This window comes from Cervus canadensis, chromosome 3 (assembly GCF_019320065.1).
Source record: "Cervus canadensis isolate Bull #8, Minnesota chromosome 3, ASM1932006v1, whole genome shotgun sequence".
NCBI lineage: Eukaryota > Metazoa > Chordata > Mammalia > Artiodactyla > Cervidae > Cervus > Cervus canadensis.
Window position 1 is genome coordinate 94,153,993 of NC_057388.1, and position 15,086 is coordinate 94,169,078.

The 15,086-nt window shown below is 47.4% G+C and overlaps 1 protein-coding gene and 1 long non-coding RNA gene across 4 annotated transcripts in view; one reads left to right on the forward strand and one right to left on the reverse strand.

Annotated features, from left to right (window-relative positions):
• Positions 1 to 15,086, reverse strand: part of SLC13A4 (solute carrier family 13 member 4) — a 42,485-nt gene that overhangs the window by 2,072 nt on the left and 25,327 nt on the right. Inside the window, exons 6-15 of one of the 2 annotated variants that reach the window (XM_043463796.1) lie at positions 14,890 to 14,929; positions 13,879 to 13,956; positions 12,022 to 12,206; positions 9,007 to 9,126; positions 7,637 to 7,738; positions 7,205 to 7,306; positions 6,417 to 6,514; positions 6,089 to 6,213; positions 2,647 to 2,808; positions 1,260 to 1,397 (exon numbers count right to left, since the gene is read on the reverse strand). In XM_043463796.1, coding sequence (XP_043319731.1) covers positions 1,260 to 1,397; positions 2,647 to 2,808; positions 6,089 to 6,213; positions 6,417 to 6,514; positions 7,205 to 7,306; positions 7,637 to 7,738; positions 9,007 to 9,126; positions 12,022 to 12,206; positions 13,879 to 13,956; positions 14,890 to 14,929 — 1,150 coding nt within the window. Of the gene's footprint in view, positions 1 to 1,259; positions 1,398 to 2,646; positions 2,809 to 6,088; positions 6,214 to 6,416; positions 6,515 to 7,204; positions 7,307 to 7,636; positions 7,739 to 9,006; positions 9,127 to 12,021; positions 12,207 to 13,878; positions 13,957 to 14,889; positions 14,930 to 15,086 lie in introns of those variants that run through there. The other variant, XM_043463797.1, reaches the window with a different exon arrangement.
• Positions 352 to 15,086, forward strand: part of LOC122438681 — a 32,059-nt gene continuing 17,324 nt past the window's right edge. The window contains exons 1-4 of one of the 2 annotated variants that reach the window (XR_006268605.1): positions 352 to 597; positions 869 to 998; positions 14,132 to 14,340; positions 14,736 to 14,982. This is a non-coding gene — a long non-coding RNA (uncharacterized LOC122438681). Of the gene's footprint in view, positions 999 to 14,131; positions 14,341 to 14,735; positions 14,983 to 15,086 lie in introns of both variants that reach the window. The other variant, XR_006268606.1, reaches the window with a different exon arrangement.

A 15,086-nucleotide genomic window follows, 5' to 3' on the forward strand; every position in this document is an offset into this window, starting at 1 on the left:
TCAGCATGGAGAACTGCCCACGTTTCCCAGCAGGTGAGAGGAGGCAGGTTCTAAAGGAGCTAAGTGAAGGTCATTTAGAGCTGGGAGGTCACACAGAGCATCTGGGCTGAACCTGCTCACTTAGCAGATGACGGAAGTGAAGTCTTGAGTCAGTGCCCAGGCTGGGGCTAGAACCCAGGACCGGCTTACTGCTCGTCATTTGGTGCCTTTAAAAATGACTGACTCTTGTCCCTTGATTCCAGCGTGAAGGCTAGGGGTGAGTGGCAGGAGCACACGGCAGAGGGAGCAGGATCGGGGGTGCAGGGGGAGGCCGAGGGGACAGGAGCATCGTCGTGGAGCTCGGCAGGAGTGGATGGGGCTGTGCAGTAAGATCTGGGGGGCGGGGACAGAGGGGCGGCTGTGACCCCATTCCCGAGGTAACTCAGATGACTCAGATGGGCAGTATGAGAGTAGAGAGGATGTGAGTATCTGCTCCCAGCCTGAAGCTCTTCCTTTTCTCCGTTTGATATTTACAGGCTGCCAAGATCTAGTTTGGATTGGAGTGAAAAACTAGCCCCCAGCAAGGGAGGATGGACCATTTCAGTCAGCCAGGCCCAGGTACCTGTATGAGGGTTTCCTCCCTCCCCAACCTTGTCAGCCCTGGGAGTCGAGAAGCACAGCCGTGAGCGTAGGCTGAGGGGTGGAGGGTGGCCCCACACTAAAACCAGCCACAAAGTGTCCCCTCCAAGCCGTGTTTCGTGAGCCTCACTGAAAACTAAGAAATGAGCTATGGGTGCTTCATTTTACAGTTGTTGCTTCGGGGGTTTCTTGGTTGGGGAGAGGGTTGGACAGAGAGAAGGATCTTGTTCTAAGTATCTTTCACCCTCAGTTCACACAGTGTCTCACACTTAACCTATGAATAAGCCAGCAACTCTGGGCCAACATCCCCATGGTTCAATGCAGGAACTGAGCAAAGACTAGAACAAGACTCTCAGCTTCCGGAGTGCGTCACACCCCAGGTCGGTCCCAGCCTTTTCTGTCTACATTCCCATTCTTTTCCCAGATGAGGGCTGGGGAGAGCACATGATTGCTATTCTTGGTGCTTGTGGACCAAAGAAAAACCTTTTACCAGGACCATTCTTTCTGCCACCCTGGGGCTGAGCTATGATAGATCAGGGGTACTGCTTATAAAATAATAAACTGTAGAAGGCTATATAGGGCCAGTCATCCCTGTCTTTGTGGCAGGTGGGCCTGGTGGGAAGAGGCCACCCGCGACTCACCATATCTTTAATCTGGCAGTGCCCATAGCTGAAGACGATGGCGTTGGGGGGGTTGCCCACTGGCAGCATCACTGCAAAGGAGATGCACATGGTGACCGGGATCAGGGTGTAGAGTGGATTTATTTGCAGCGTCTCAGACTAGGAAAAGAGAGAATTCACAGAAACATTAGCATGGAGGTTAGACTTGCATTTCCCATGCTTATCATCACGAGTGTGCCTAAATGATGGCTGGCTGTCAGCTGCCCTTGACTGGATACTACATGTGAGGGACAATTAAACCAAGCCCTCAGAAGCACGTAGTCCCAGGCTCCTTGGATGGGCCCCTGCTGCTCACTCACTCCCCATGGAAACAGGGACTCCAAGTTGCCTTCCTACTAGAAGGGATGTTTTGTTTCTTGGTGCTGGTCTAAGGGAGTAGTTTTAAAATTTGATGCTTCAGCCGAGAAATTCTTCCAACACAAATCTCATGAATAAGTTGCATTGACTGAGGTAGACATCTCTCGCTCTTGGGGTGCAGAACTAAGGTTTTTGTTTTTGTTTTTCCTAGGTAAGATAACTGCCTTATGTGGGACTTGAACCTGTGGTCTTACCCTCAATGGTACCAGGTTTTAAGTGCAAGTTTTAAGGGAGAAGTTGGAGGGAGACGTCTGAGCAGTGAGCAGAGAGTGGCTGACTGGGAGGAGTTTGGGGCTGATAAAGTAGGAGGATATTATCTTGCTGGCAGTGAGGAAGAGCCTTCATCTTACAGGTTCCACCTCACAGAATGGGACGGAGGCAGCGTTGTGTTTGATGGATCACCTCTTGGGCTGCTTAGCCAGGCTGAGATCTGCCAGTGGCTCCACCCCCACCATCCCACTGCGCAAACACCTACTCCATTAATCACAAATTGTTCTGAGACCCAGGAATGAGCCTGGCATTGCTCATAATTCTCAGAATCTCCTGGACAGAGAAGCGGGGTGGAGGCGGTGATGACAGAGCTGTGGTTTTGGTCTCTGCAGCTGAGAGTACTTCTGGGAGCACTTTTTGTCTCCATTTTCTGTAGCTATTTCTCCCGCCCTCCTGTTAGGTCTCATCCCTGGAGAAGGGAAAGGCTACTCACTCCAGTATTCTGGCCTGGAGAATTCCATGGACTGTATAGTCCATGGGGTCGCAAAGAGTCGGACACGACTGAGCGACTTTCACTTCACTTTCACAGGAGAGAAAGATTGACTGCAATCGTGGGGTTTTAGAATCCTAGGGTTTTACGGTTATCTTGTCCATTCTTGTTTCCATTCAGAACTGCCCCTAAGTTAAGCCTAGACTTTTGGGAAGGGGTTTCTATAGCTCTTGCTTTTATTATCTATCTACTTATCAGTTACTGGATGTCTGGGAGCCCTGTTCTACTCACCAGACTGCACACGATGGGCAGGAAGATGGTGATGGTGGCTGGGTTGCTCACAAACTCTGTGACAATGGACACCAGGATGCATGCCAGCAGGGTCACAGCCCATGGTGGAAGGCTGCTCAGAGACAGCATCTGCTGCCCGATCCACGAGGAGAGGCCAGAGGTCTGCAGGGAGACAAGGAGATGCAGTGAGGAGAGAGCGGCACTCTCAGCCTCCAGAAGGTCGGGGATGGTGGGGGCTGGAAGGGACCACCAGGAGCCATCTAATTTGCCTCCCTATTTTTAGGCAGGCTGGATCCACAGGCATTCCTGTTTTGTTTTGTTTTTATGATTAAGTCACTTCATAGCTCAGCAAATTATTATTATTTTTTAATATTTATTTATTTGGCTGTGCTGGGTCTTAGTTGCAGCATGCGGGATCTAGTTCCCTAACCAAGGATCAAACCTGAGCCCCCTGCACTGGGAGTGTGGAGTCTTAGCCACTGGACCACAAGGGTCTCAGCAAATTCTTCTTTTTTTTTTATTGGTTGCACATTTAGTCTTAGAGCCTCCTGGTCAGTTGTTGTCACAGGGCACGGAGAGCCTCCACTTGCTGTGATCCTCCTCGGCGCTGTGACGACTCAGCAGGGATTGGAGGCCTTTGCGGGTGGTGGGCCGCTCAGCTTCAAACCCGCTACTCTTTCTCCAGCCTCTGACAGGGTCATGCTGTCCGTTCAATCAACAATGCCCTTTGCACAGGTTGCCAAGTGTAATCCTTATTCCTGCTTTTGAAATCTATTTCTATTATCACCCATGAAAAGGAACAAATTATCACCATGTTTGGATAGTAACTTTCTTCTGGTCTTTGGGGCCTGAGTAGGCAAGGGCTGGACATTAGAAATTTTACGTGAGTAATGAGGGAGAGAGGAATTATAGGTCTGTCTCCATGTCGTGGCGAAGGGGCCACCTCACTAGCCTGGAAATGGTCATTCAGCCTCAGCCTGTGTTAGGTTCAGGTCTCATTACGGCTGACATCAGGATCTACAATCTGCCCGTACTTCTTGTCAATATGAAATAAAGTCTTGAACCTTTTCCATTAGCAACACCTATACACATCAACTCAAATAAACCAATATTTCCACTTGGAGTAATTCACTTGGTTGGAAGATGTTCATCTGCCAGTGATGAGGGCTCTCCCCATCCCCTAAAAATGAAGGGCACAATTGAGTTTATGTTCTTAAAAAACCCCAGGTTACCGTACGCACTTTCCAGCTCTCCCACCCTCCCTCCTCTCCCTTCTCTAGTTGACATGCTCTGACTTTTCCTGTTCACCCTCCAGACTGCAAATGCAATAAAGAAATGAGGACTAGGGCAAGAAACAGGGTGAGACATTTTATGATTCCTCAAACTGCGGGCCCTACTCCTGTTCTGCTATTAAGGACGGCCTCACTATGTTGTCTGCAGGCCACCCTTTCTCCTCTTCTCCAAGTTCATCAAAAGCTCATTTCATCTCCATAGCACCCAGGCCACTTCATGGCACGCTCATAGACAACTGATAACCAAAGGGCTGCAGAATTCTCTCATGTAGCCATTTTTACCTTGAGACACTTCCTTCTTTTTTCTCCACTGACTGACAGCTATAAATGCAATATGTGAGGACTACCTCAGTTAATGGTGGGTGCAGTGCCTCGAACCTCTGTAATTGCTATTGCTTGTGACACATAAAACTCTGCTCATGAGAAAAGACAGAGGAGGCAGAGAAGTTAGCTGAGTGGAAGCAGTGTGTTTTATAAAGAAATGGAGTATTATTTATCATGTTATCCAACAGTACTTGTAAGTAAAGTGAAATAATGGTAATTTTTTCTTCAGAAGAACTAGCTTATACTATAATTTGAAATAAACTGATAAATTAGACTGTAAAGTTAGGGGGAAAAACACAATAAAGGAAACTTTAATTTTTTAAACCCTTGGTATGAAAACATTTTTATTGAATTTTCCTCACTAATGTTAAGACTCTGAAATTATTTTCGATTCAGGAGGAATCACACATACTGTACCTAAATTATATTATTAAAATAGTAGAGTGAGTAGGTTTTATAGTCATACCAACTGTACACTTACAATTTTGGTTAAAAAAAAAAAATCTTGCCAGGCTGGGCTCAGTGGCCAAAACTAACCACTGAAATTCAACAAGGATAAATATGATATTATGGACTTGGAATCAAATATTGAAAGCATATATACAGAACTGATTGAAGGATTTGAAGCTTAATAATGGCTAACAACGAAAAGAATGAAGGGTATTAGTTGACTGTGGTTTCAGTGTAAACATTGACATGAGTGCCAACAAAGCCTTGTAAAAGCTTCCGTAAAATACAGGACGGGGCTTGAGTTATTATTAATAACTGCTCTAGTCTGCAGTAGACTGACCACCCCCGGACTGTCTTTGATCAAAGGCAAGGTGTAGTGAGTCCTAAGGAGAGAGACCAGTGTGGTCAGGGGTCACTACTCCTATGAAGAATGGTTAAAGGAACTGGGGAGTTTTAGTTGGAAGAAAACATGATCTAGGGGAACGTAAGTGTCTTTATTGTTTTAATAATTATTACTGAGGAGAGGGTTCCTGAGAAGAAAGCCAGACCAAGATGTGGAAGACATCCAGAAGACTTTAACTGAAAGTCAAGAGTGACTTCTCTGCTGGCTGTGCAGGGCTGGCCTCGTCACCCAAGGTGTCCTGGAGGGAAGAAGTCTCTCCTGGGTGGGCTAGGGGACCCCATGTCCTCCATGGTTCCTTCCAAGTGGAGGACCCTGGGACCTGATTACTGATGCAGATAGCATTGAGGCCCAGACAATGGGCAGTCAAAACTGAGCCACGTTTAGAATGGGTTAATGTGTTAAACATACAGAGAAGACAGAGGAAGAAAACAGTGAGAACCTTAACCTGATTATTAATGGTTGTTACTTCAGGAAAGGGTTAGGAAAATCAACTCTTTCCCACCAGCCCCCTTTAAAAGATCTCATCCCAAATCCTCCCACGCAGGAAATCAGGGGGCATCTATACCCGCTTTAGCATCATTCTCCACAGGGCCTCAGGATAGGCATACAGACTAACTGAGGGATCAGTCTGGGGCATCTCTGGGCCCTTATACCTGTCACCACTGTCAGATCCCCAGACGAGATGGCTACAAAGTCCAGTATTTCTCTTACCTGCAGTGGTGTGGGCCCATACATGAGGTGTGAATGCCTGTGTGCCAGGACTCTGCTCCCAGTGGTGCCATTTAGACATTCTGGGTAGGACATGATGTCCATTCCTGGCTTCCCTTCCCAGCGACTTGGGTGGACATTCACCTCTTAGCACCTTTGAATCTTCCCTCCCAGAACCATAAGGACTCATTATATAAAGCCAGTGGCTTTACATAATTTACATAATGAAAAAACACTTGGCCCAATAAGACGACTCAAGGGTTACCTTGCTGCCAGAAGCCAGAGCGTAGCCTCCTCCCACCAGAATGACGATCTCCCAGGGCATGGTCTTCTGGAAGTCCTTCCACGTGATGATGGGCTCCATGCCCAGCGAGGGCCCCCGGTCCTCCCCTAGATCACAGGGAGACAGGCGGAGCCAGATGAACCCTCCTGGTGTGATTCATGGAGACAGGGGTCTCGTTGATGAACGAGAGGATACTCTGCTACACCGGGAGGAGTCAGAAGGGCTATGGTAAGGCTCCTTCCAGAAATTCTGAACTTAGACCATTATTTGACTGGAGCCAGCCCCGACTCTTCCCTTGAACTCCTCTCACCATCTCTCTTTTTCCCGAAGCAAGGCTTCTTCGCTGGAATCAGGAAGAGGAGGAAGCCAAGGAAGACAGAGACCGTGGCATCGGTGCGATAGCCCTTCCTGCCAGAGACAAGCAGAGCTGGGGAGGAGAGTCAGGAGGCCCAGGGGTCACACCGGGCCCAGGACAGCCTGTCTGCATGTGGTGCCTTTCTAGGGCACCTAGTCTAGTGGGGACCTAGCCTTCCTTCTGGCCAGCTGCTGCCATGCCATCCACTGGTGGATTTAATGTCTGGAGGCAGGGCCTAGCTAGGGTAGATGTCTTAGTGTGAATTTATGGACCTGTTGGAAGGAGTGAGCAGGAGTTATTTTAGACAGAGGAGAAGAGAAAAGGGGGCGTTCTCTTTCCTGGGAGGGGCACAAGCTGGCACTGAGAGCTTGTGGCCTGTGACCCTGGCCCTCGGGAATATGGAGGGGGGGCGGACACCCCTTGGCCACTGTGACCATAGCCTTTATAGGTGGTGTTTTACTCTACATTTTTCCCTTTAAACTCTCGAAACAAGCACTTAAGTAACAAGACCAAGGTCATGTGGATGGTAAGTGGCAGCTCCTGACCCCAACCCTGGAGGCAGACTCCAAAGACTGTTTTCTTCTTGAGTCTGCACTGCAACTTCTCTAAGAAAGACGAATTTTTAAGAGGACAAAGTCCTTTCTGGGTTCCTGACTATCCCTAAGAGTCTAGGAAGGGACTCTGGTAGGTACTGCCTGAAGAGTTCGGGTGAGGGGGTCGTTCATAGAGACGGTATCATTTACTTTTCAAAGAAGGAATCCCAACCAGGAACAAAGCCAGGCTCCCGAGTAAACCACAGCACAGTCATCAGGATGAAGAAGAATCCAGTCACCATTTCCGGGTAGCTAGAAGAGAAAACAGGAAGACCTCCTCCAGGAACTGGGACGTTTCGCTTGGCCTCCTCACTTTGCTTCGGGATGCTCTTGTGATCAGGGCTCCAGAACTGGAGACCTGAGACGCAGCTTCTGCTCAACCACTTGGAATATAGCAACGGGGAACAGTGGCCCCTAGGGCCTGGGCCAGCTTGTCTTTGGCATTAAATAGCACCTCTATTTGTACTTGAGGAAAACTCCCCCAGCTCAGGAGGCCACCAAGAACAAGGCTGCTTCTGTGCACACTTTACCTGCTGTGATTTTCTCTTGGGGAAAGAGAGAGGGTGAAGGACTGATTCTTACGTAATGGCTCCCAGCTTTTCATATTCCTCTTGGATCCTCTTCTCTGATAACTCCTCCCTTTTGGTCCTCTTCTTCTTACTCAGAGAGCAGGTCTCTTTAAAACTGAGAAGGGAAGAATAAGCAGAGGAATGAAGGCCACTTCTGAGAGCAAGTGGAGAGCAAGTTGTAAGCAAACACTAAACTACTGACTGGCTGTGACGGTTCTTCTCTCCCCTCACTCTGCCTATCATGTGTCTTCGTCTGCCAAGTTAACACAGCCTCTCAGCAGCCTTCTCTCCAGCTTCCTGGGTGAATCTCTGGTATATAAATGTGAAGTCATGTCTCATGGACTTGCGTGAGGGTATTTATGTGGGGTTGTTTCTACACACTCATCTTTCCCCCGCTCCCAGTTGGTTTTTTAATTTAGCTAATTAATTAGGCTGCACTGTGTGGCTTGTGGGATCCTGTTTGATTCTGAACTAGAATTGAACCTGTGCCCCCTGCATTGGAAGCACAGCGTCTTAGCCACTGGACTGCCAGGGAAGTCCTTACACACTCACCCTTTACCTAAGTGAGAATCATTGTGATGTGGCATATGTATGTAGATGCTTATATATTTATTTTTTTGCAAGCACACATAGAAGTGTGTGTGTGTGTGTATCTGTCTAGAGATAGGGTTGTTTGGGGTGAACGGGGTGTTAGTTTTCAATTAGCAATACTGGGAGTATGGAAGTATACAGTTGTCATTGATTTGATGATTGTCTCTTGAGTTATTTTTTTAAAAAGCTCAGCTTAGAGAACATTCCCTGAGCAATGGGAAAGTTGGGTCCCCTGGACTAATAGCAAAACATCAGGTATATCTTTCCTTTATGTGTTTGAAACTGATCAAATTTGGAGTAAGCATCAGTAATGGAAAACTGGCTAAGTAGATTAGTATTAGAAATAGTATTACAAGAGGAATGTCTAATGTTATTTTAAGTGATATGAGCATATTTCATACAACTATTAAGTATAAATCAGTCATGTCTATAAAACTAAGCCTAAGGCAACTTCTACTTGGAGTCATTTCCTTAGAAATTAGTTCAAATTACTCTCCATGAAACTACATTAACTACTCTCCAATTCAGACTTTTTATGAATCCAGCCCTTCCTCTAACCAGTCGGTTGACCTTAAGACCATTACATTGTAGAGCTCATAGAGAAGTGCAGAGTCCCCGTGTGTTTGGAGTATCTAGAAAACACGATGCCTGAGTCCTCATCTGCTTCACTGCCTTCTCCCCTGGGCATCCTTGATGGTTACTTGGCAGCTCGCAGTAGAGTCTCACCCCCAGGGCTTGAGCCATGGCCCTCGATGGATGGGAGGGCCTTGCTCTCAGGGCCCTAGGACTCACTTGCAGCCCAGGAACAGCCAGTGCATCCAAAACCAGCTGACCACCAGCATGATGAGGGAGATGGGGAAGCTGAAGAGGAACCAGGTGCCAAAGTTGACCACTTCTGCAGCTGGATACTGGCTGGAAGGGAAAGAACCAGGACAGTGGTTAGAAAAGGGTGGATTTCCATGTAGTATTTTGGGGGGTAATAAGCTAAATAGTCCTTAGGAGACATAAAGCAGAGTTAACAGTACAGCTAATGATAAAAATATGATAATACATAATCAAGAAGTCACTTGACAGCTGCAGCTGTCCTGAGCCCAGCCAAGAATTATGAAATGCGCTAAAATGGCATCCAAGCAACCAAACTTGATATGATGGAAGTGTATACACGTTGCACTCAGGAGAATCACTCAGATCTGTTTGCTTCTTAATTTATGTAAAGATTCTGATAAATTTACCACCCAAGATATAGACTAAAAGAATATGAATTAGCCCAGAAACTAAATCAGAAGGGCAGAAACTCAGAGCTTGGGCAGAGTACTATGGTGTGAAGAGCTCAGATCCTGGGGAATTAGGTCTTAAACTTTGATCTATCCTTCTTCCTCCCATCTCCTTCCTCATTTTCATCCATTTTCCTTCATTCTCTCCCTGCTCGAGATCCCACCCCCTCTTGTTACCTCAGTGCCATCACTGTCAGTCATCCCCTCTCCCTAGTCTTTAATTATTTCTTATCTGGATCATTCCTATCAGCGCTGGAATGTCTTTCATCTTAAGAGCCCTTTCTTGACCCTGCTTTGTTGTTCAGTTGCCCAGTCGTAACTCTTTGTGACCCCATGGACTGCAACACGCCGGGCTTCCTTGTCCTTCACCACTTCCCAGAGCTTGCTCAAACTCATGTCCACTGAGTCGGTGATGCCATCAAACCATCTCATCCTCTGTCGTCCCCTTCTCCTCCTGCCTTCAATCTTTCCCAGCATCACGGTCTTTTCCAATGAGTTGGCTCTTCACATCAGGTGGTCAGCGTACTGGAACTTCAGCTTCAGCATCAATCCTTCCAGTGAATATTCAGGACTGATTTCCTTTAGGATGGACTGGTTGGATCTCCTTGCAGTCCAAGGGACTCTCAAGAGTCTTCTCCAACACCACAGTTCAAAAGCATCAATTCTACAGTGCTCGGCTTTCTTTATAGTTTAACTCTCACATCCATACATGACCACTGGAAAAACCATAGCTTTGATGATACGGACCTTTGTCAGCAAAGGAATGTCTCTCTCTAGGTTTGTCATTGCATTGTCTTAATTTCATAGCTGCAGTCACCGTCTGCAGTGATTTTGGAGTCCAAGAAGATAAAGTCTGTGACTATTTCCATTGTTCCCCCATTTATTTGCCATTCTTTACCCTCCCTTTATTATCACCCCATCTCTCCCCTTCCCTTCATAGCCAACTCTGCATTTCCTCATTTCCACCCTACTCCTCAAACTACTGAAATTTGGCTTCTTTTCAGGTCACTTGACCAAATTGTTCTCACCTAGGTCACCAGTAACCTCCATATCATCAAATATAATGGATACATTTTTGTCCTTACTTTGCCTGGTCATTCAACAACTTTAAACAACATGGACCACGTTTTTCCCTTGGATAGAACAACACTAGATTTTCCTCTTCTCTGTCTGATACTGTTTTATTCTCTTTTCTAGTCTACTTTAAATGTTTTTCTAAAAAAATATTTACTTATTTATTATTTGGCTGTGTTGGGTCTTAGTTGCAGCACAGGGGATCTCTCAATGCGGTGCCTGTACTCTTGAGCTGTGGTGTGTGGGCTTCATTGCTCTGCGGCATGTGGGATATTAGATGTCCGACCAGAGATAGAACCTATGTCCCCTGCATTGCAAGGCAGAGTCTTAACCACTGGACCAACAGGGAAGTCCCTAAATGTTTGGGCTTAATGTTTATGCCCCTGATCTCCTTATTCTGTGTGTTCTTCCTGAGTAATCTCTGTCAATCTTAGGGCTTCAGCTTCTATATGCAAATCACTAGGACCAGCTACCATCTACTTTGTGGGGCCCAGAGCAAAAGGCAAACGTAGGGCTGCTTGTTCACTGACAGTAGGACATTAAACCCCACATGAGGGCCTTGTGAGCCTGGTGGCCTAGGGATGGCACAGGTGGCCTCTGACTCCACATCTGTGTCTTTAGCCTGAAAATGCCTCTTGAGATTCAGGGACGTGTCCACCCGGACATGTCCACTTCTCTATCAGCATTTCCTCATCTTTACCCTCATGTAGGTCAAGGGCAGCTCTGTTTCCCCAGCTGCTGAAGCCCCGACTCAGACAATGAATCCAGGGCTTCCCCTCTCTCAGGTTTTTCCTAATCTGACCTCAGAAGCTCGCTCAGATCAGGCCATTTCTCCTCCCACTGTTATCCAGGCTGCCATCAGCTCTGTCCTGGGCGCTGGCAGCAGCAGCCTGGATTGTCTTCCTGCCTTTTCCTTCCCAAATTCCACTGTCCATTTAAAAAATCCAGAATGTGTTTTCAAAACTGTAAATGTGATCACCTCACTCACTGCCTATAATTCTTCAAAGGCTTCTCCCAGCCTTTTCGGATGAATTTCCAGTTCCTTCATGGGCCTTGTGAGGCCCTGGGTGGTCTGTGCATCCACCTCCCTGGCCTCCTTTCTCCCTCTGCCATTGCCTTTATTTTCTCTGCTTTCTTGCCTCTGAGCCTCTTACACTGTTTTGTCTGGAAGATCTCCCTTTGTCTAGTTTACTCCAGCTCAGGCTCCAGGTCTCTACTTTCATCATCACCTCTTTGGGGAGGCATTTCCTCCCTCTAGATGGATGCGCCCCAGCTGCCCCCCGCCACCCTTGCAGAATCCCACCCTTCTCATCACATTTGACTGTAATGACTTAATCCTTTCTCTGGCCCTTTGTATAGAAGCTGCTCTGATTCCATTTTCTGCTATATCCTTAGCACCCGGGTCTGTTGCTGACATGCTATGGTTTGTAAATACTTGTTGACCAAATAGATTACTTACTTGTTGAAGTGCTCCAAGAAGATGAGGCTGGTGGAGGTGCCGATGATGGTGGTCAGACCCCCGATGGTGGCGGCATAGGAGATGCTCAGAGAGAGGCACTTGCAGATCATTTGGTCGTGCTGGGACTTGTACTTTCTTTTGAGCTCCTGGTTCCTGGAGCTGGGGGTCAGGACTGGTGGCTTTGCCTACCAAAGGAAAGTCAGTGAACTTCTCCAACCCAGCTTGGGCTTCTGGCCCACAAAGCATGAAAGATCATTGTGCAGCGGAAATGGTTTTAGCTTGGGTGTCAGATGGGTCCCAGTCCCAGTTCTATTCTTGACCTGCTTGGGCAGCCCCATCTGGACTATAGTTTCTTCTGTAAAATGGGGAAAATCCAGTTCCTCAGCCAGGTTGTTGTAAAGAGTAAATAGAAAGTACTTGGAACCCTTCCTGGCATTTAACAAATGATAAGCTATTAATATTGCTATTTTTGTTGTTACAAATATTAACAGTTATGTTTTTTACTTGAATTCCAGTAAAACTGACTGCTCTCTACTTCATGTTTAAATACCAAATGGAAGATGGTTATTCTCTGTGGAGTTACAATACTGTCCTGGTTCAGAAATGACTAAAAAAGAAGCTTTGCATTATAGAAAGAGTCCAGCTTTCACTGGACAGAGAGTCAAAGTGTGTTTCTCTCCTCCCTTCTTTCTCACTTTTTCCTTCTTGCCTATTGATTTTTCCTCCCCTCTTTCTCCTCCCCCTCAATTTGCATAGACATCTCAGCCTTGCCCTGGTCCAGTCAGGCCCTGAGTGGTCCATGTGATGGCCTTTCAGGGTCAGAGGTTTCTGACTTCTGATCTCAGCTCTGAGCTTAAGAAGCCAGTGCCCCTCTGTCCTGCCAGGCCCATGAGACTAGGAGTAGCCTGGTACAAATGTCACCAGGCCAGGCCATGGGGAGGCCAGGCCATGGGGAGACCGGGGGGCAGAGGCCACCCGGCCACAATTCTCAAAGCCCATAACCTCTTCCTACGAGGGCCCAGAAAAGGCTGGAACTTTCCGCATTCTCCTGAAACAGTCCTTGATTATAAGAGCTGGAGAAGACCTCAGAGAGTCTCTGATCCAGTGGTTTTCCATGATCCTTTCTCCTAATGAAAACTGACGTGGACCTCCATAGGAAGGAGGTCTATAGGAAACAAATATGGCATTTAATGAGCATATATCGATGTTTTAACTGAGAGTGCATTGGAATCAAGGTTCTCCTCTTACTAGCTCCAAAGCCTTGGGTACATCTCTCTGCATCTCAGTTCAAAGTTGCTCTCTCGTTGAGCCAAGACTAGAGAGCAAATGCCTGGCACAGTGCTTGGTATTTAATAAACAATGGTGTTTATTTATGATGATACAGATGCTACATAATTGAGATGATTTTGATGAACACAAAAACTTGAAATCTAGGGTTATAAGTAAGAGTTGCAGTGTGATGCCAGCTTCCACATCTGTTTTACTTCTGCATTTTGTTTCAGTGATAAAAGTTCCAGGAAAATCAGGGAACAGAAAAACAGTTGCCTTAAAAATCTCAGGATACGTGAACACAATATGTGCAGTGCCCCCGAAGCACCTTTGAGGAGTAGTGTGAACACCTCGGATCTAGACTGAGCCTCAGTTTTAAAGCTGATGAGACTGGGGCTCGGGCAGTGGGATAACTTGCCGAAGTCAGCAGTGAGTGGGATGCCTTGTCTCCACGGCACACGCAGACCTCACACACAGGTGGCTGAAGTGGCCTGGTGACAGCCCGCCTGCCTGACGCCCTCACAGCTGCAGGAACAGTGCCCCCTGGGAGCTCGGAGGAAACAGGGTCAGGAGGTACCGTTCCATTACCTGGGATGGGTGCTGCTCCCTGCCTGGGAGGTTTGTTGTTTTGGCAGAACTGGTGACTGTGGGCACACCATTCAGGTTCTGTCGGGACAAAGACCATCACACCATCAGGAGGATGTGGGGTCTGGAGAAGCCACTGGATCACCCCGGGGTGGGGGTCACACCTCCGTCTCCCCTCCCTGGGGACTTGGGGAGCAGAGCCAGGGTGAACAGAGGGTAGAGAGCCACCCCCACTCTGCCTGCCTCCCTTTCACAGGTTCCTGTCCAGCTGGACCAAGCACCCCATTTGAAGAAGCTTTTGAAATTTGGAAAAACATGGCTCTGTCCTTAGAGGAGAGCTTGACTTTCTAGAACTCCATTAGCTCATGGAGAGCCCTTCATTTTAACACAGAGAAAATGAGAAAGAAAACGCACATAACCAAGTCCATAGTTTGGACCAATCAAGGCCCATCCATTGGGACTGAGGTGAGAAGTGATGTAAAACCAACCCCAAGGGAAGGGGCAAGGCTGAGCTGTGTGTGGGCAACTTGACTTTCACCTATAAACCGTCCCCTTTTGTAGTACGATTTTTCTAAATGAACCCCTCGTGAAAGGAGTCCTTAGGGTGAATCTTTGGATGGCTGAATATTGGGTTTCTGTGAGGAAAAGTTAGCTTGTCCCTTTGTGAAGCTAAGCCCAGAAACCAGGCCTGGGGTTCAGAACTGCCCGAAGCCTCACGTGTCCAGGCTCAGGTGAGCGCCTCTCTGCCCTCACATCTGAGAAGGCCACTGGCTCTCGGCAAGCTGCCAGGCATCTCTGTCTCTGAGTTACCTTTTTTTTTTGTATAATTGTTTTTTTCTTTTTTTGGCTGCACCATGCAGCTTGCAGGATCTCCGTTCCCCAAGCAGGGATCAAACTTGCACCCCTTACAGTGAAAAGGCAGCATCTTAACCACTGGACCGCCAGGGAAGGCCCCATGAGTTATCTTGAGGTCTTTTAAGTATCTCAAAGCACAGGAGAAACCCAAGGCCATACCTTGTTCTGCATCAGGGAACTGAAGTCTGTATTTGACGTGCTGGAAGAGAACAAAGGAGGTGGGAAAAACAGCAGTGGCCCAGACTGGCTGAGGTGGGGATCCTCCCCACATTGATGTTTGGTATAAAGGACCCTTCTAGACTCAGGTGTTCTTGGCTACAAAGAAGACAAATCTCACCTTCGAGAGATGTGGTAAG